Genomic DNA, 22189 nt, shown 5'->3' with positions numbered 1-22189 from the left:
GATAACTGCTAAAAGAAAAAAAAAATCATGGACAGATTTATCTACTACGCCAGCAGCTATTTTTTTTAGATATCACTGTGTCATTGATTCACAGACACAGCTGTTATGATCCAAACATTTCCAATAACTTCAGAGGGTTGTTAAGTCCAAAAGTCAACACTGACCCATTCTGGAGTATTCCAGTGGTGCCCCGGTACTGCTTCACTGCCAGCAGGGGAATAGGGCAGGATAGGGGGACACTCCCCTGACTTAATTATTTATTATTATTGATTATTATTTAATTATTGGTAACAGGGTAAAGGTAGGATTAGGTTTAATATATTTCCCTCCCCTTTTATTTATATATATATATAAATTTTTTTTTATTATTTTTATCATTACTTTTATTTATTTTTCATTATTTTTTAATTTTATTATTATTACTTTTATTTGTATTTTATTTGGTATTTTATTTTTATTATTATTATTGTTATTTTTATTTGTTATTATTACTTTTATTCATTTTATTATTTTTATTTTATTTTTATTAATATTGATACTTTTATTTATTATTATTACTTTTATTTTTTATTTTTTTATTAATATTATTAATATATATGTTTTTATTATTACTTATACATATTTTTATTATTTTTTCTTTTATTATTATTGTTGTTCATATATTTTTATATTATTATTTCTTTTTTTTTTTTCTTTTCCTTTCTCCTCTTCCCTCACCCTTTCACCTGTCAACCTGTATAGACGCATGACAGCCAACATAACCTCGATAGATGAAAACATTCCCAAAATTCACAGCATTTTAAAATAAATACTCTGCTTTATTCCATGTGCTGGCATATGAATTAAATAAAGTTAATTAAAAAACAAGAAAACAATCTATGTTGTAATAATATTGTAGCTTACTGGTTTTTGATTCAGCTCTGGTAGTTACCATGTTGCCATGGAAATAAGGGAGTAATATTTACAGTGATGTCGACAGTGTGCTGTCATGCTGATTTGATCACCTTCTGAGTGCGTAGTCGACCAATTAGACCACCTGGTCGGATTCCGATTGTTGTATCATAGGAAAAGCACAAAGCCAAGGTAAATATGCAGATCACTCACACGTTGCCGTGGCGCTCACACCGAACATACGTCTGCCTTCGAAAATAAACCCGGAAGCATCTTTTGTTGCCGCTGACAATCAGAGAGGCATTCCTGCTCCTGCTCGCCCAGCCTTGATTAGCAACATGTAATCATGTTTCTTTTCTCTCTGCTGCTTGTAATGAGACCCTAGATTGGATAATTATCAGGGAAGCTGAGTTATTGTCGAGTGGGACGGTTGCTGTGTGTGCGTGTGTGTGTGTGGGAGAGGAGAGGTTGTAACTGTAATCCATTTTCTGAGAATATAAATCAAGATATTTTTGAAAGCAGAGGTCGTCACTTTTTAATCAGCATATTTTAAGGTTGAATTCACTCAGATTGTTGTGTTATTATATAAATGTTACCGCTATGATGGATGCTTCTATTCAAATGAGAGCGTAAACTATAATACTGCTGCTAGATCTCCTATTCATTTAGAGACGGAGAAACTAAAACAGATAAAGATGCAGAGTTTTAGTATTCCAGACACCGCAGCAGATAATCAGTCATATTTAATATGTTATCTTTTATTCACAATATAATAGATTATATTATTAGAGAGGCATTTTTAATCTGATGAAGGATTCAGAGGGAGAGAACCCGTTTAGCCTACGTGAGATCTCTTCACGCGGCTGCAGTGAATTACCGATAAGAATGCACAGAAACAAAGCCAGCCTTTATTGAGCCACTAAAAATTAAGCATGCCCTCCAGGTACACATTTACAAGACAAATCAAGCCAATTAATGCCAATTAATCCGCTCAGCAGTCAAGAGCAGTGAGTTACATTTAGGTGAGATTTAATTCAGCACACCAGAGTCTGTAGATTTAATCAAATGGGTTTCAACCCAGAGATTCTAATATCCATGTAAATCAGGGTGTATTAGTCATAATCTGTGTTCATCAGTGGAAAAACACGTCTGCTGCTGCTTTTCAACCCGTCTCCATGTTGCTCCCGCTCCCCTCCCGTCCTCTCCTCCACATCTGTGATAATCATGATGCTTCAGTATCCATTTCTACTTATCAACGGATATGATTATTTCCTTTTCTTCCTAATCGTTTTCTCTCTACATCTGTACAACGAGGCATCACTCCTCTGAGGAGAAGCTGTGTTAGCGCTCTGCTGTGTTTTTGTGTTGTTATAGTTGAGGACATCTCATTTTGGATTTTTTTTTTCAAGTAATCAGAGGTTTGGGAGGTTACTCTTGATCTGTTACAGGTTTCAGATCACTAGTTACTCTGTTAAAAATGTCTCTCTCTCTCTCTCTCTCTCTCTCTCTCTCTCACACCCCATTTCAATCTGTCCTATCCATTAAAGGCAAAAAGCCCCAAAAAATAATCTTTTTTTTTTTTTTAAATGTATTCTAACAATTTGAATGACTTCAATAACCTGTTACATGTAAGCACTTTTAATTATTTTCCTAACAAATGTTTTAAACTGGACCTTTTAAGCTGGAAAAATGTCCAGAAAAAAAAAAGAATTTATATATTCTACATATTAACTTTTTCCAAAAACAGTATGTTCGGATGTAACCCCTTTTGCAATCACCAATATATTGAGTAGTAACTGTAACAGATTACATTTACATTTATTTGTTTAATTACATGTAACTGTCTTACTCCCCAATACTTAAAGTAATTATGACTGAGTGGCTGATTTTTAATTTTTTAGTTATTTATTTATTTATTTATTTTCATTTTCTTGTTAAACTACCTGAATGTAATCGACATTTTGTCATCTGCTGCTCTCCAAACTCTAAACATGTAGTTGTGAATGGCAACACAGAAGGAAAAATGTAAATATTCTCGACTTGTTGACCAAAAAGAGCCAAAATATACCTCATTATTTTTTACAAATTACTGTTTAATCATATTTATTTATCCCCAAGTATGTCATAATAAATATTTTTAATCAATTATCAATATCTTTAACAGGAAAAAGTAACTTTTTGCTCTTTATGGTTAGTTGTTTTGTTTTTTTTTTTTTTCAATTTATTTATTTATTTAAAAAAAAAATTCTAAATGCTGTTTTTGAAAACTGCTGTACAATATAATTAATGAAATAATAATAATAATAATAAACTTTATAGAACATTTATCAAAACAAAGTTAAATGTATTTCATAGAGAAAAAAATAAAATAAATATATAAATAAAATACCTAAATTAATTACAGAATACATAAAGGGCAAACTTAAAAATGACAAACAAGACATTTAAAACAGATGAAAATAAACACACAGCTCAGATAAAATCAGGATATGCTTTCCAATAAATGTACATTTTTAGAAAAATGACGCTGACTCAGACAGCTTAATTTTATCGAGCAGGTCGTTCCAGAGCCTCGGGGTGCTGATTGTAAAAGCTCTGTCCACTTAAGTTTCCGGCTGGACTCTGAAGAGACAGAAGACCACTTTAGAGCAAGAGTTAGTGCTATAAATGAAATGACAAGAATCAAATGCAGTCAGAAACTGACTCAATAAGACAATTAGAGTCAAAATAGTTTGAGCATATACCCAACCCCTCCTCCATTATCCATCTGTTCCACAACTGTAACCCTGCGTCAAAATAAAAGGAAAAGTGGGAACTACTTTCTCTGTTACTGCAGGAAAAATGTTGAAATGGTGAAATTATCCATCATGATTTCCTCCCTGTAAAGACTGTTATTTTTTTACAGCTTCAAAATGGGTTCAATATACTATATAGTTGTTTAAAAATAAAGAATAACCTTGTATTAAGTATTTAAAAACCCTTTTTTTCCACCAGCTACCTTGTGAAGACCAGATCATCCTGTTGAAGGGCTGCTGCATGGAGATCATGTCGCTGCGAGCTGCCATGCGCTACGACCCAGAAAGTGAGACGCTGACGCTGGGAGGGGAGATGGCCGTGAAGCGTGAGCAGCTGAAGAACGGCGGGCTGGGCGTGGTGTCGGACGCCATCTTCGACCTGGGCAAGAGCCTGGCGCAGTTTAACCTGGACGACACGGAGGTGGCGCTGTTGCAGGCCGTGCTGCTCATGAGCTCAGGTTGTTGTTGACTCCAGAACTTCCGACTTCCTCCTAAATCTTAAAGCTGCATGACTGCGCCTTCACTCTGTGCAAGCGGCTGCTTTTAACAGCGGTGGTCTGAGTTTGAGCTTATTGTAATGTAAATTTAAATTTTCAGTCTTGTGTGCCCTCGGAGACACAATTCCATGACAGTCCATATTCATTACCCGCTGCTTTACACAGTATATATTGTAGCCTATTGTGAATCAGAATGTAATTATGGTCTGAAGATTAAAGTCCACATACACACTCAGAGCTGAAAGGAGCAAATCTAAATCTCATCCTAAATGTGATTAAAAAGCCTTCACTCCTGGTTTGTTCTTTGGAGGAACTCTAACATCAGACTAATTTGGGGTTTTAGGACACAAGTCACATCATGTGCTCGGAGTTTTGAAATGTTAGGATGCAAATAAAGAGAGGATGCGTAGAATCAGGGCGTCTTGCAACAGAAACATAATCATTCTCAGGGTATCCACTGGTGTAGGGGAAAAAGATCACTTCAGTTTGGCAACTTTCCCTTACAAATTTATTTTTTCAAATGGCTGAATCAATATTATTTAAATGCAGAGGCGGCAAGAAGTTGCTGCCTTTATTGTGGTAGTCTAAAAGTACCATTATATTTATTTCAAGAAAATCAAAGCAGAAGCAAGAAAGCAAAAATTGGCGGACAATCCGAGGAGAAAGACCTCCATCACCTCGAATACCAACTGAATTCAGCTCGTCCAGTGTTAACTCCCCACCTGATCAGCAAACTTTCTGTTGCTGCGGTTACACAGATCAGACCCTGCACGCTGTGAACCTCGGCACTACAGTTTGCACTGTCTGAATTCAAGTTGCTACAGCAGCTAATGAAGCAATGTCACCAACTATACACTAGCTCCAAAAGTTGCCAGATAATGTCATACATAACGCTTATTTGCATATTGGTAACATCATTGAATATTTATTGAAGCATTTAAACTTCGCTGAAATAGATTCAAAAGAAAAATCCTCAACAAAACGTGATAGGCACGAGAGCTAATCAGCTTAGGGACGTACACATGCTGTGTCTTTAACTGCCTTGAAAGCGCGAGATCAGGCGTTGGGTGCCACTCTTGTGCCCTTTCTGTGCCAGCTTTCAAGAGCACAGCAGCAGAGTTAGGTTGCTAAGCAACCCCAACAAGAGACCACCTCTTCAGGAGGGTGTCGGTCCGGTTGTTTTGGTGCACACAAGTGTGATTGCTGTGTTCACACCTGCCCAAACGAACTGCACTGAGGGGGCAAACGAACTTGACTTTTGATTGAACTGAACCAAACAAGGCAGGTGTGAAAGCACCCTAAAAAGTACGATAAAACATGAAATCAAACAATGCTACCAAGCTCCAAACTCAGCCATGACAGTACAGAAAGTGTTTCCCAATGATCATTGTCCATAACAACATATGAAAGTGTTCAGTGAGCTGACTGACGGCCACATGTTACTTCCAGAATGTTGACATTTAGTCAGAATTAGACTGAGTTGATGATTTCTTATGCGTTCATTTTCAAATGCTCTCCCTCCTTCCTCCCTTCTCCCCCTCCTATCTCTTCCTGTCTTTCCTCCCTCCCTCCACACTGACTCTCCCTGTCACCAGATCGTTCTGGCCTGACCTGCATGGAGAAGATCGAGAAGTGCCAGGAGACCTACCTGCTGGCGTTCGAGCACTACATCAACTACCGCAAGCACAACATTCCTCACTTCTGGCCGAAGCTCCTGATGAAGGTGACAGACCTGCGGATGATCGGGGCATGCCACGCCAGCCGCTTCCTTCACATGAAGGTGGAGTGTCCCAACGAACTCTTCCCCCCGCTCTTCCTGGAGGTCTTCGAGGACCAGGAGGTGTGAAAAACACAGTTGCCACCAAGCAAAGGGAAGAGGAAGTTGGGGCTAACTGGGAGATGGGAAGGGCCATCATTTTTATAGGGGAAGGATGGAGGGAGAGTCCTCTCGTCAGGAATCTGCATTTCTCCAACATCGCATTTACAGTACGTGGTTTAAAAACTGGAACCAACAATAACAGAAACAACACACCAGCAACAGGAGAGTCAAGCAAACAGAGGATTTTGTTTTTTGAGCACCCTCTCCTCCACCTCTTTCTCCTCCTTTTACTTACCCCTGTTTTAAAATCCGTGTGGGGGCCCTTCTGTCTGAGCATGATGTCTTATCTAGTAAGAGTTGTAGCCATTTGCCAAGACACGTACACCGACACACAGCGCGCGCACACACACACACACACACACACACATACACACACACACACACACACACACACACACACACACACACACACACACACAGCCTGTTCCACCTCAGTTCTTCAGAGCAGCGCTCTTTGCAGGGGTCCGTTCCCCCTGTCTGGTTCTCTCTCTCTTTTTTTAAGCGGTCACAGATTTACACACCTTTTGAAGCCCATGTTTCCAGCTTCCCTGCTGGCCAGCACCTCTCAGTATTATTTCTGAATAAGCGTTAAGGCAGTAATTCAGAAAATATGGACATCAGTGACACATTATAGCTCACGGTCATGCAGGCACAACGCAATCAGCGAAAACACTGCACATTGAAAATTTCAGCAGACGCCTTCAACCGTAACTTTGGTGTATAATGGCTGCAGTAAAGCAGAGCTACCAGACCTAGTCTTTTATCAATTCCTCAACTCAATCTGAGCCGTTACAGCTGTTTTTGGAGCTTCTTCTTAGATCCCAGTGAAACCGGTGCTATATTTATATAAGCCTATTCCAGTTTTATGAAATTGTGTTGTCTACCTTTGAAAAAAATGTGCAGACCATGGCTCCATATCTACCTTTAGTTTTGTCATTGGACCGGCTCCTGTGACATACACACACATACACACACACACACACTGACACACACGCACACACATATATGAGCAGACTTGCCTTGTCATTGCCCGTGCTGCTTGTGCCAGCAGCCTGCCGTCGTATTAATGACAATTAAGCCCTCCTCTCTCCAAGGAGTTACTGCAGTGAAAGAAAGAAAGAAAGAAGGGAGGGAGGGGAGAGGAGGGAGGAGAGGAGATAGAGCGAGGAAGCAAGATTTAATAGCTGGACTGTAGAGTCAGACCCAGGGTCAAAATTAAATCTCCCACATGCAGCCTCCAAGGAGGTTTTCAATAGCAGCAACCACCAGCGAGACAGGAAAGCTCATCTTACACACACACACACATACGCAAATACACACTCTCACATAGACATAAACACAAACATGAAAACACACAACATCACCTCAGAGTAACGTGAATGCCTCATTTTACTGTATGCACTGCACAGCAGTGTCAATATACAGCCCTAACCTGCAGGGTTTGTACAGAGTCCTCTCCTCACGGACTCAACTCAGTGTGGCCCCTCCAGGCTTCCATACACATTTGCCTTTTTTTACCATGGGCGTCACTGAGAGCAGGCAAATGCCAAGAAGGCTACCATTTACCTCAAAGTGGATACACCCCCAGGCTGGGGCAGCAATACTGCCCCCGTGGTGTCAGGCACTACCTCACCTCTGTGGACACGGGGCAGCTGCCCACAGCCTACACACACACACACACACACACACACACAGACATACACCATTCAAGTTGGCGCACGAGTAGGTTAACACACACACGTGCATAATATTTACTTAGGTGCACACTTGGAAAGACAAAACACTCACGTCATACACACACACAACACACACATGCACACACACACACCCTCAGTGCTATCACATGGTTGAAATGAAATACCATTGAAGACAGGAGGGCCAGCCATCCCCTCGGAGGGTTAAACCCACTCCAGGGAATGGTACCCATTACATTCGGGTTATCTCTTTTTGTTATATGGGACCAAGTGTCGTCTTTTGAAATTTGGATTTACCTGTTTCTGTCAAAACAGAAACCGACTCACAGAAGCGGCGAAGGACAGTGTAGATGTGCAGCCCAGCTGACACCCATCCACGCAAGTAGCGAGAGGATAGGTGACAGAGAGTACCTGAAAACCCCTCGGTGGCCACGCCCGTTGAATTAGCATGCAGAGAAAGGGCCGTTTCCGTCTGCATCATGGCGATCTTCCGCAGTACGCTCATGATGGCTGTCATTGGATCTTGATAAATACTTTCACAGTAATAAGCTTTCTTTCATGCATCGACGGTGCATCTGACGTAAATAAAGTAGAATGTTCTCAACCGAAATTAAGCTTCTCAAGAGGCGACTCTAAAGCTCTTTTAGTCTCGTGCACTTTACCAATGCTCACCACTATAACGGTAATATGTCACGGCAAACATCCATGGCAGGTATCATAGTGCGCTAGCCAAACAACCATTCAAGAATGTTGATTTGATTAAAAAAAGCCCGCTCTGTTCATTCCAATTCTGGGGCCAAGCCAAATCTAACTAGGTTCACCACTCTTACGAGAAGAGAATGAAAGAAAAGAGAGACTAAGAAAATCTATTTTATATTCAATGCCAAGCAGTAGTTGATACTGGGCACTTGTACAGGATGGGTAATCTGCACCCCTCAGAAGTACCTAAGCAGAGTAACGTGGCAGGGATCATAGGCAGTCGTCACGGATGGCCAAGCCGCAGTGCTCCGACGTTGGAGCAATGCTGAGAGGAGAGAGGAACTGGAACGCCACCTTTGGGCACAGTGGTGGAGTCTGGTCTGACTCCAAGAAGAACCCCCCTTTCAAAAGATCATCACCACCGCTTTTCAGAGACCCATCCCCTGCCCAGCCTTACCCCTACTCTAGCCCATGACAGTGCCCTTTTCTCCGGAGCCTAGCTCAGACTAAATTGCACCCCACCACCATTAACACAGCCCCCACCCAGCCTGGCTGGTGGGAGTTTTTGCACTACTGCAGCAGTCCTCCTTTCAGCCCCTGACTCATCAAAGTTTAACCAACACCTGTGGTTGGATTACCCGTTAGTCTCCCTCACCAAAACTCATCTCAAACGGGATGAGTTTTGATGGGGAGACTAAACTGGGGTGAGTTTTGGTGGGGCGGCTCCAAAGCAGCAGCTTTGGAGTTTAGGCTGCTCTGTGTAACAGAGGCTGGCAGTCGCAGTGGGCTCAGTCCCAAACCTGACCCGTTGTCAGTATTAGACCAACAGCACATGACCCTCACTTGTTAACCAACCTGACCAGGGATGGAGAGAGATCCCTGCGTAGGAGGGCTGTGTAGCACTTACTCATTCTCCCTGTAGTACTCCGTTTTCCCATCATCCTCCCTCTAGAGTCAGCCCAGTGACATTTCAAATTCAGAGCCCTCCCTTCCATCGTCATCTTCTCTCCCCCTCTCCTCTTCCCTAAGCACCCTAGCTATCGCACCCACTCGCCGCAGAGTGGGGATGCCCCCAGTTTGGCCCAGAATCATTGACACCAAACGGGATCCAGGCCTCTACCTTGTGAGACAAGGCTGGCCATAACTGCCCTTTCGAGTGGCGCCACCGAATGAATGTGAACGGCAAAGCAGCAGCGACGGGAACGAGAGACTTGAGCGCGAGATTGTGAGGATGTGAGAGAAGAAGAAGAAAGCACGGGACAGGAAACATAAAAAGCCGAGGGCCCCAACCCTCACTGCCATCATTGACGTGGGTGCGAGAGGGTGATGTGGCAGGTTGTAGAGACCATGTTAACAAACACTCGGAGGAAGGGGAGACGGCGGTGCAGGAATACGTACAGTCTCCCCCTTCAGCTCCCACAACAACCGCATATGAGCCCCTGCTCCCATGCCAGCTGACAACCCCAAATGTCCCCTTCAGCTCCCTCCAGAAGGATAACCTCCAACTCTCATGCAGTGAGGATCAGAAAGAGATCCCTCACTCCGGAGAGGCAGGTTTGGAATTCCAACACGTCTTTGTAAAAGAACTGAAAAAGAGAAAAAAAAAAAACCTATCGATGTCCTTTGTTCTCGTGAGCTGACTGGGTATGTGTGTGTGACAGTAGGGGTTATAATGCTGCTTTACCTTCTGAGTCTGATTTAGATTAAGAAAAAAAAGATATATGAAATGATTATAAATCCACAAAACAAAAATTTAAAGAGATGACTTTAAAAAAAGACTCCTGAACAAAAATTATTGGAGATTTTTTCATTTTATCAGTTTTGTTATTTTTCTGTTTGTTTTTTGACGCTTAAAACTGCTCTGTGTAAAAAAAAAAGGAAAAAAAAAACAGCTGTAGTCACTTTTTGACCATGCGTGCAGTGTAACATAGAAACTATTTCACTTCTTTTTCACATCTATACTTTGTGTTGATAAGCCAACTGATCTGTTTGTCTGTGTATCTGTCCAAGTTGTCCGTCCCCTTTTATCAGGAGGAATTTACAACCAACAAAACAGGAATTTCTTTTTTTTTATATATATATACATATATATATATATATATATATATATTGTTTTTTTTTTTGTTTTTTTTTATGAAATACAACTTTGGAAAAAAAACACAAACAGGAAAAATAATGCAACAGAAACTGAAAATACAAAAAAAAAAAATGAAACAATCTTGTCATACCTCACACAACACAAAACTCAAAGGAACTTGGGAGGAGTCATATTTTGCAGGCACATGTGAAAGTTCAGAGATGCATATATAGATTTAAAAAAGTGTATATGTTCAGATAATATGTGCTTGTGTGTACGCATCAGTAGAAGTTACAAAAGGACTCTTCCCTCAAGCTTTTGTGCTCTCTCTTATTTGGTTGTGAGATGTTAGAGATCATCTGCTAATGTGAGCATTTCTCCAACTTAAAGGCACAGTCTAAAGACAGCAAACTTAAAATGTGAATGGCCCAGAGACTGAGGGATTATGACTTTTGTAATGGCTGAGAGTTTTATGGTATTGAATGTAGCTGACAGGAGGGGGCTGGACCTGAGCCCGGCACCCACAACCCAACTTCCACACACCAGCAGAAAAGATAGTGGTGTCACACAGACGTTAAAAACAAAACAACAAAACTGAGAATATATATTGCCCGTCTGCAAGGTGCAATACTATGTTATGTATTTTTGTATGTTTTCTGTTTTGATTTTATTTTCGTTTCATTTACATTTTATTTTGGCCATAACCAAGGATGTAAATACAAAAACATACAACACTCAAGATTTATTGCAGCAAATTTAACCTCTCCATCCCGCTCTCATGTAAGAGGAAAAACAAAAAAAGAAAAAGCAAAGTAATGTGTAATGCTTCATACATGTGTATGTGTGCACTCTCTCACATGTGCATGCTGACCCATATTCAGAAGTGCCCCGTGACGTTAATCATGAACCCTGTGCCTCCTGTTGTTTGCAAAGAGATAGAGTCGTACCCCTCATATTCTCACGACATGACACGCTACACATGAATGCCTAGAGTCGTGTGTGTGTTCACATATGGAATCAGTTCTTCCCAACTTGTTGATGTGTGTGTTGCCAGCAGCCACAGTGGCGAAAGGTTAGCAGAGGCAGGGAGGTGGTTTTGTGGGAGTAAAGTGGGAGGTGGGAGGCATGAGTAGAATGTAAGCAAGGTAGTACTTGGCGTGAATGTCAGCTAACGTGGCTGCAACAGCACCCGCATCAAAGTTGGGAAAGGCCAAATGGATTTGTCCGCCTCCCCATCGTCCCCCAGAGGCCGGCCTAAAAACCTTGACAGCTCAGTTTTTGATACGTTGGTAGACATGAACCTGGACCAGGGAGCACATTTACACTTCAAGTGTCTTGTATCTAGAAGAAAATCTCCAGATTTAAAGGGACAGTTCACCCCAAAATTAAAAACACATATTTTTCTTCTTACCTGTTGTGCTGTTTATCTTGATAGTTTTGGTGTGAGTTGCAGAGTGTTGGAGATATCAGCCGTAGAGATGGCACTTGGCTTGTGGTGCTCAAAGCACCAAAAAGATTAGAAACACTCAACAACAGTCACTGTGTTTACATGCAGAAAATATTCCAGTTGTTACCCTTATTCCAAAAAGGTGTTTAATGAATATTTCCTGTACATGCAGCTGTGCATACTTCCATTAATGTACCCACTTCAAAATGTAGAGAAGTGGAATGCTTGGAGCTGCTTGTTATTTGCATCTTTGCGTCACATTTTCAAAAACTTGTTCACAGTCTTTCAGGCGTGTACCTGCAGCATCTACACTACAATGCACAGAGCCAACCGTAAACAGGCACAAGGCCATGTGTCGCAAATTGCAGTTAAAACCCCAATTGAGAAGCATAATCCGCATGTGCTGCACACATGCTTAAATAATGTGATTAAAACCTTAATAATCTCAGCATATCCCACAAGTCTTAATCAGAAAATTCCCCTTTTTTTTTTTTTTTTTTTTTTTTGAATATTGTAGGGCTGGGATTTCCATTCACAAAGTTGTGACTTCATTCGATTTCCGATTCGATCCAATTGGAGATATTTCTGTTACAATACCAATTTTTGCTGCAATGCAAAAGAGATTCTCAGAGAGCTAATACTGCAAATTTTACAAGGAATTAAATGTTTCCAGAGCAGCAGCAGTAAAGTTAAAACAGCAAAGTCACAATATAAACTTAATATCGGACTGGAAACAAAATAAAGATGTCAGTAAAATAAATCATATTCCTGACATCACAATACTGAGTGAAGTTTAGAAAGAATAAACAACACAGACATCAGTCAGTATCAGTCCTCCTGTCCTCTGTGCTCCTCCCTCTGCTGCTGGGGAGAGTCACTACCTGAGGTCACATGACATGTGACCTAACTGAGCTAAACCGTCAGGCATAAATAGTTGTTGCTTATAGTAAAAGATAAAAAAACGGAATTTATGAATCGTTATGGGTCATTCAGATGAAGACCTTGGACAGACCTTGTGAGCAGCTTCATGTAGGAACTGTTTTCTATCTACCATCCTACACCGAGGGTAAATGGTATATGACGGTATTTGTGTGCGGTGTTATCTAAATACAACTCTCTAAAACCGTCTTGGTAAGTCTTGTTAATCATCTAGTTAGTTCCAACAGTCACCAACTCTGGTTTGGTTGAAATGATCCTTTAATTCACTGAAGCAGATTTGCGATTTCTCTTTGGTGTTGCAAGCTGGCTGTTTACAGTCCTATAGCGTTATTCCCACTACTCACAGTTGCCATATTTGTCAGCTCAGCTGCCTGTTGCACCAGTAGAGACTGACCTCTGGTGGCGCAGGATGTGCACTACATACAATACATCCTAAGTACAGCGAGGTGAGCTGACGGTATTGCAAAATACAGACCAAGCCTAGCACCAACCGTATCACTGCGAAGAGAGGACGAGAGGCTTGTGCTCATGACTGCGCGAGATGTAAACATTAATGGCATCCCCTTCGGCTGAGCTGTAACTTTAGCTAGCTCAGTGGTGCTAGGTGAGCTAACAGTAGATGCACTCTTCCCTCTGCGCAGTGATATGGTTGGCAGGTGTAGTCCGGTTGAAAGAAAATAGTTCCTACATGAAACTGCTCACAACAAGGTCTGTGGATTATCTTGAGTAACCAGGTCATGATTTCTGGAAAGAGACGTTGCTGTTGAGTTTTTCACTGTGTTTTTTTGGCATTTTGAGCACCACAAGCTGAGTGCCATCTAGTGGCAACACTCAGCAGCTCCCACCAAAATAATCTACACTCATAAACAGCACTGCAGGTAAGAGGTAAAATATGTATTTATGATTTTGAGGTGAACTGTCCCTTCAAGACGCTTTTACTTACACTAAGCCTCTTACATTTGCATCTCTATTGGCCCAATCATGTCTTTGTTTTTGCTGGCTACATGCAAATTAGAGAGAGTCCCACTCCAGTCAAGAGAGTGGTGGGATTTACCTGAAGATTTTTGGCAACACCCAAAAACCACTACTTCCATAGAGATCTTACTGGCGTGGTTACACTTTGGAAGAGTGAAAATTACGGATGCATTTACACCTTGTCAACATCTGGCTAGAATGCATCTGAAACCGTCTCCTGAGATTTGAGCAATCGAATTTCAATCCATGTTGAATGCCTCTTGACTTTTTTGAGATCCAGCTGCCATCCAATCAGCCCGAGACACATGAAGTGAAGTGTAAATGGAGTCTTAGATGATGACAGATTGAACCAAATACCATATTTGGTGCTCAGCTCTGACTGGTTAAAGCTGAAAGTAATTTTGGTCTATGATTACACCCTTAGCTCAAGCAAATTGCGCTTGGCAGACCACAACAAGCAAAGTGAAGGTTTCAAGGCTGGCTCTGCAGTGGCTTCCAAGCCCATCCCTCCATAGATACTCTGATCCTGGATTATTCGCACATGTTGACACATTGGACAAGGGTGGAGATTGTCTGTGATGTTTTTTGGTTTCATGGTTGTGTTTGGTCCCCCCCTATGCCAAATGTAGAGTTTGTGAAGACATGCAAGTAGCAAGATGTCTATGCAATTTCCCTCCTGCTCCCTCCGAAAGAAAGACAAGCTCAACGTAACAACAACGAGCCAGTCTCGCTTGTGAAATCAAATTCGGCCTGGCTTGTATTCCAGAGGTTCTTTGCATGACCTAAAGATCCTTGCTACTTTGTGTGGGCGAGGGTCAGGACTGCCTGGGTGAGCTGGCCTTCAGCCCAGCTCAATGGCTGGTCCTCAGGGCCGGTAACTCTACACGGTAGTCCGGGTCTCATTGAACAAGTAGGAGGGGTACTGGGGATGTTGTGGAGAATAAGGATTCTACGAGATGTGCTGTTTTTTTGTAAACTGCTCAGAAAGTGGTGTGTGTGTATGTGTGTGTGTGTGCTGTTTGGAAGTTTGTCTACTTGACGCGATGCTCTCATCGTTCGGCGGGTCGATCGTTAAGGCCTAGAATTCCAAGATTTAGACAAGCCCCCTGAAGGCAACCCCACTGCAATATATGTGAAGCTTTAATTTTTCTCTCCTGCGACTAACTTAATGTAATGTTAGAGTATTCTGGGTGGTGGATGTCTATCAGTGGGATGTATGCAGCATAAACACGTTAACTCAACCCATCACCTCTGACTGGACTTGTTTCAGAATCACCAATCTTCTAAATAAATTTACATCATCCCACTGATACAAACATCTACAACCTGCCGACTATCAGTTTAACGTGAGCACTTAACTGTAAAATGCACTTTGAACGGCCCAAACCAAGCCACGAGGACGTGGACGAATCTTTGGTAATATTTGTGATGAAATAGACAGCATAAATTGCACCCAAGCCAAATGCCTTTTGCACCATTAAATGTTTTTTTTTAAATTAGTTTAACCCTCGAAAACAAACAGCCTTTAGGCTAAGACACTTAATGACTAATTATAAAGTTTACAATTATAGTGCAATAATAAGTGAGTGAGTGAACTTTTTGGCGTATTTCTCGTCTCGGCCGATCTTTTTTATACATTTGTGGGAAACTAATCTCACAGTTGCTTTTAAAACGCACACCCACCCGTGAGAGCATCAGCTTAGACCCACTCCACACACACGCACACGCATGCACACACACAAACACAGACCACTTTTTGTGACTGGGTAAAGGAAGCTATTGAAGGATTCTCTCAGGTAAAAGAACATTTTCTAATAAATGATGATGAACCTTAGATGAAAACCCATTGTTAGCTCATCTTTTTTTTTGTCCTCTGAATTTAGTCAGCAATGTGCCCTTATTTTCTGTTTGGTGTTTGATCCTTGACCAGAGTCCGATTGAAAAGGTGTAAACGTCCAGGCTTCAAGGATTTGGATCCTGAGTCTACTTCAAATACAAAGAGTTATGCCCTCACTGCTTTCTTAGCCCCAAAATGAAAACACATTTCTTCACGTGTGGAGGTGGGAGGGTGTTGTGTCTGTCTGCTTGTTCTGTTTGTGAGTTCTGTTTGTTTTGGTTCAGTGCTGCGCTGTATGGAAGCCCATTCCCGCCAGGAAAAGAAAAGTCAGTGTTATTTATATCACCAGATATCACAAATTTTCCTCAAGGGGCTTTAAAATCTGTACAGCATATGAAACCAGCTGTCCGTAGACTCTCAATTCAGATAAGGGAAAAACATTTACCAATAAAAACAAATGGAGGAAAGCTCAGGAAGAGCAGTTAAGGAGGGAACCCTCTCCCAGGAGGGACAGAAATATTACATCATGGCTTATCAGGGTGACAAAATTATATATATATTGTAAAAATATGGATCAGGGACGACGTCCAGCAACTTCCAGGTGCTGCCAAACAGTCAGGACCTGAACCACATGACCTCCTCTCCACCATGGAGATCTGGAAAGAGGACAGACTGCACAGACACCAAGAGACAAAGCTCAAGTAAACCATTTACACAGACACAGGAAAGGAAACAAACAGAGAGAGAGACAAGGACATCGTGCACACAAGACAGAGTCAAGAGAAGGGCTTAATCTCCTGGAGGACGAAGATGCAAATCCAAACATCTGGAATGATGCACCGGCAGCCAAGAGAGACAGAGAGTTCCAGGGACGTCCAGCACAGAGGAGCCTGAGTGAAAGAGAGGACAAGGAGAGAAACTAGAGAAAGAGGCACATAGCTTGATGCTCCTGTGCTTGTGGGGCACAAACGATTGTAGGGTTAGAGATGCAATGGTCCTTAAAATGTCTACAGTACAGGACAAACACAGACTATACATCAAATGTTTGCTAAATATCCAATTGGCTAAGAGATTTGCTTCACTCACCAGCCAAAAAATAATAGTAATCTATTAAATGGCCGGTGAAATTTGAACAGTCACTTGCCGTTTGGCCGGTGGACGAAAGAGTTTTAAGCCGTAAAGACTGAGCAGCTAACAGCAGCTGCATTTGAGTAAGTTTGGCTACAAGCGGAGAAAGCTAGGATTTTGTTTATTATTAATGATTAAGTGGGAAATATTCTGCATTAGCAGCAGACTGGCCGACTGAATCCAGTAGACTGGAAAGTGCCAGACTGGGACAATTGTCAACAGCTCCTGTCGCTGCAATGGAAAGAGCCAGAACCACAGGAAATCACTCGCCAAGTGCAGTTAAGGTTGACGGACCATTGTGGCGAGTGGTAAATACATCACCGACACCACAGCAACAGGTTGGTGTCGCTTTAGATTTAATATGAAAGTGACCTGACACCAGGGATGTGACAGAAGAGACAGTCAAAGCAGAAACCACAAGTATAGAGCCAATAAGGCTTCACTTTGAGGATCTAAAGCTGCGTTTCATTTACCTCAGAAGTCAGAACTTGGAATGGCGTCACACCCGAGTTGACAGTGTTCCAGTACAACAAGTTGGAAAACCAAGATGTTGTTAGCAATACCAGTTCAAACCAGGTTAGCCATTGTTAGCAATACCAGTTGATAACTGTATTTTGCGCAATTACACACCATAGCAACACGTCCACAGATAGACGCTGGACAGTACGACTGTTTTAATGAGACACAAATAAGATAGAGGTGCTAATGAACAGTTTATTACCGCAGCTTTCACAACTGTTGATGCGCAGAGCAGCCATTTTGGATTTCTAGGTCGGGGTTTATGAGGTTCTTCCAACTTAGCAAGTCAGAAATCCGACTTCAGGGGGTGTTCCTGTTGAAATTCCTAAATGGGAACTTCGAAATTCTGACTTCCCAGTGTTAATGGAACGCAGCATATTTAGGTAAATATTGAAATCAGCAATAATTAAAATCTGATCAGAATGAGTGACAAGTTCTGACATAAGTTCTCCATATTCGTATAAAAATTTGGAATAAGGTCCAGGCCAAGATGGACTGATCAGAGTCTGTTGACTCGGACTGATGGTAAACAGTGGAGAGTGATGCTGACGCTACTGGTAATAGAGTCCCCTGTTACTAGCATGAAGACTTTCAAACGAACGGGGCTAGCGAAAGTCAAAAACCTGTTTTCACTCGGGAGAGCTGATTGCACACCGGACTACGCAACCAGCAGCTTGCTTCTGCGATCCCTCCATGCTGCCAAACAAGGATAAACTCTGTTTCATCTGCAGACAAGGCTACGCTAATGCTAATTCACTAACCTGCTATCAAGCCTGTGGCCGAAGCTCGTTGGAGCGCCCATTACATCTAAGGTAACGTTAGCATACCAGTTAACACAAACCACCGTAACACAGTTAGTGAGGTTGTGTTAGCTGTGGCTGACTAGAGGCTAACTTAGGCGAAACTAGGCTAATGGGGAAAAAATGCAAAGAATAATAGCCATAAATGAAAATTAGGGAAAATAAGGAAGTTGAAATTTTGACTTAATATTCCACAAACTTCATAGTATTTATTACTACCTTAAAGTTATTAATGCTAGCTCACATTTTTTGTTTAAAAAATAAAAAAAATGGTGTATTGCTAAATCAGAAATTTAAATTTCATAATTTTGATTTAGAAAGTCAAATTTTTGACTTACAATGTCATAATTTTGACTTGACGTGCACATTAATTCAATTCAATTCAATTAATTGTTAGTATGATAAAATCTTAATTTAAAAAGTTTTTTTTTTATTTCTGTCATCCCTGACTTTTTAACATTCTTCTTCCTGGCAGAAATGGGTTTCCATAGAAGAGTGAAAACACACAACATTGTTTTTTTTATTCAAGCCAGCCTATTTTTACTTCAAAAGTCCAGCTTGGTCCTAAATAAATCACACTTTAACTCTTCTCAGAAACACGTGCCAGAGTGTACAAAAGCAAATTCAGCCCTCACTGTCAGTAACAGTCAAGTCTTTGCACTTTCTCCCTTTACGGTCAAAGTGCCAGCAGCAATATCCAGTTCTCTCTCACCCAGTTGGCTAATGGTGTACATACAGCAGTACATGGCTGCCATCCAAGCCGGGCACCATCCACCCTTGGGGGGGGGGGGGGGGGGGGGTCTGGCTTTGTTCCTCCGTCCACAGGCCTGTTCTATTTCAGTGTGCTTACTGTTTAACTTTGTGATGTACTGAAAGGTTGGCATGGCTAATCCAAGGCTGTGCATGTGTAAAGGTGTGTGCATGTGAATGTCAGCGTCCATGTTCATGTGAGAGAACTGTGTGTATATGTGTGTGTGTGTGTGTGTGTGTGTGTGTGTGTGAACGCTTTGCTACAAACGTCCTGATACTCATTGACCTTCTTCCCTTTCCCTCCTGAATCCCTCCAAAAGCACCTTTTTAGGCCGCGGTACGTGACAGAAGTCTGTAAAACAGAGTCCTGTCGTATTATTTCTTTGAAGAATGTAACTAATATTGTGTTCAGCGGGCTATCTGAGAGTAAAAATGAGGGGGTCTTGGGAGCCATTTATATGTGAGGGTGGTGGGGTTGTAAGAATGAAAACTGAATTGCAAGAGTGGGTAATATTTCTGAAGAGAAGCTGTAAGGATTCCCACAAAGAAAAAGCCAGACTGTTGCTCGCAGATTACTGCCGCACCTGCAGTTTGGGGCTTTTGCAATTTTGTTTCTCTTTCCAAATGATGGCCTTATTGATTGCTTTTGTATCCCTCCTCCTCTGAGGTATTGTTCTACAGCGTGTTTCATAGGGCACTAGAGGATTTATTATGAAGGCATGCACTTAGAAAATGCAAGCTGTGGAGTTGGATCTCTGGTAAAGAGTGAATTAATGCGTTGGGTGGTAGCAGTTTAGGACTCCCGAGAGTGATTTTTAGGCTATTGCAATACTCGATATTAAATGGCTAAATCTAAGCCAATACCCCCTTTGTGGCCACATTAGCACAACAAGAAATCAGCAGAGAATACTGAAGCCCCCGTGAGCTGAATAATGTTATCGAAGTGCCATATCAGCTTATCAGGCGCACCGTCAACACTCAAATTTAGAAACATTAGTTGTTCGGACTGTTGTGATTTAAATTATGACTGTCAACATACTATTTGGCAGTCGTCACTTGTGTGTTAAGAGCTGAGTAAGAGGCTTTGTGTAAATAGAGTTGTATTGATCATGAGATTACACTACACCACCTCAGCAGCCCAGTCACCGCAGGAAAATGGTGGCACTGTACGTTTCTGCAAACCACAAATACTTTTGCAAGTTTAATACGCATCATATTACTGACAGTATCTGAGCAGACTTCTCATTTGGAGGTGGAGGGGATGGTGGTTGGCCTGCTGAGCTGGTGACCACTGCAGACTGCTGTTCAAGACCAACAAACAACAAAACCAGTTGTTTTTAGCAAGTCCTTATGGCGTTTCTAGCAGATTTTTAGGCACTTAATATGGGTTTTCTTTAGAGACCTGTTGCTGTGTTTCCAGCAGCTTTTTGGACTGGAAAAGCGGTTGTTTTTTACTGAGACATCACTGCATTTCCTGCCAGAATAGCGGCAGCAAAAGTGGTTATTTTCTTCCGCGACATCACTGCATTTCCTGTCAGGATAGTGGCAGGAAAAGTGGTTATTTTCTTCCGAGACATTGCTGCTTTTCCTGCTGGGATAGTGCCACAAAATGCAGTCCCTAGCCCTAACCTTTTTCCTCCATGGATAGTACCCCCAAAATCGGGTATTGATAGCCAAAACATGATCTTAATAATCATAACCTTGTGGTTTTGTGCCTAAACATACCCACAAGGTTGTAGAAACATTAAGTTTCAACATATTAGCTACATAACAATGTGTAAATGTAATGTGGTGTGCAGAAAAGCACAATGCCAACATGTTTCCTGGTGACTGGGTTGTCCTCACCCTATCCCTTATCCAATGGCACATGGAGCTCCGTTTGCTGCCCTGCACTACGATCTGGCCACTAGACATTATGAATAGCTTTGAGCGGACACTGTCATTGTCCTGTTGCCTAGTTACACCAAATCCCAAGACAGAACTAAGAGCACTTACATACAGGTGGTGTTGTGGCGTTTTTGTGCTGCTCGGACGAGCTACAAGGAGATTTATAGTCATGAGGCTATTTTTGTAAACAGGTGGGGGAAAGAAATCGCATGCCTAGACAGCTAAGAATGTACACATATTAGCTTATCTATTAATAGTCTTTCAATCAGAGATATAGATAAGAGATTAGATAAATTATGTGACATGTATTGTAGTTTGGGGAGATCTGTGCTTATGAGAAAAATATGCAATGTTTGTCAGGTTGAAAATAAGGTTTTGAATTGGTTCAGAACTGCTCAGGTTTGATAAACCGGCCTCAAAGGGTGCTTTCCGTCCTCTCCCCTCCCTCTGCTCTTGGTCCAACATGTCTCCCTTGTCTGTTCTGTCAAAACACCCCTTGGAGCACATAAACTATCAGCTCTCTTGGCACATACAGTACACAAGCCCACTGTTGTATGCAAAACCAGAGGAGATGCTCTCTGCTCAGCTAACTCTTTAAACCTTAAAGGAAGGGATCAACTTATCCACTCTGTAGCAGGTCCAAGCCACTTTATACAGCACCAGCAAATCACCAACAACCACCTCTTTAAGGCTTCATGACCACTGGGAACGTCTTCTTTAACTGTACCACCTTTTTTGCTCACATTGTTTACAACAGAATGGACTCAGTGTTGCATGTACAGAAAGCTTAGCATGCTTATAGTATGGTGTTAAAAAAAAACATTTAGCAAAAACACACTCTGCTTCAAAGTGGTTTCTTCAACAGCAGGACCAGTGTTTCGCTTAAAAGCAGATACCTGGTGGCAAGTTCTATGTCTTGTATGCAGCAGCTGGTGCTGGTAGATGTTTCCATGTCAGACTTTATTTATAGATGGGGTTATGTTGTACAAATGTCTATGAACTGTCTATGTGTCTGTATTCACTATTCTACAACTCACTGTCCAGTTAGATAGCAAGAGGTTTAACATGATTTTATGATAAATCAAGAAAAGTAAACAAAGGCTACGTGGATCTGAATGAATTGGCTAGAAGCATTAACGGCATACAGGAGTTTGCTTTGTCTTGATTTAACATAAAGATGCCAGTTTGAAGGTTGGACGGTGCATTTAAACACATTTTTGCAAGCCTTTAGATATTTCAGCAACCAATAGACGCATGCCGAAGAGCAAAATCTGTGGAGGTGGAGTTCTCTCTGGATTTTTGATTTGTTGTTTTTTTGGAATTTCTATTGTCTTGTTTTCTTGGATTCTCTCAAGGACCCTGTTCAGCCTGCTCA

General features: G+C 41.6%; 1 protein-coding gene across 4 annotated transcripts in view; it reads left to right on the top strand.

Annotated features, from left to right (window-relative positions):
- thrab (thyroid hormone receptor alpha b) overlaps positions 1-21646 on the top strand; it is a 243753-nt gene extending 222107 nt beyond the window's left edge. For all 4 annotated transcript variants that reach the window (XM_033612065.2, XM_033612067.2, XM_033612066.2 and 1 more), the window contains 2 exons: positions 3886-4144; positions 5779-21646. In XM_033612065.2, the coding sequence (XP_033467956.1) occupies positions 3886-4144; positions 5779-6029 (510 nt within the window). In that variant the 3' untranslated portion in view covers positions 6030-21646. The remainder of the gene's footprint in view (positions 1-3885; positions 4145-5778) is intronic.
- Positions 21647-22189: the final 543 nt, after the last annotated feature.

The sequence above is a fragment of the Epinephelus lanceolatus genome, chromosome 21 (genome assembly GCF_041903045.1).
Source record: "Epinephelus lanceolatus isolate andai-2023 chromosome 21, ASM4190304v1, whole genome shotgun sequence".
NCBI lineage: Eukaryota > Metazoa > Chordata > Actinopteri > Perciformes > Serranidae > Epinephelus > Epinephelus lanceolatus.
Note: the sequence above shows the minus strand (reverse complement) of the source record. Positions and strands in the feature narration are given on the sequence as shown.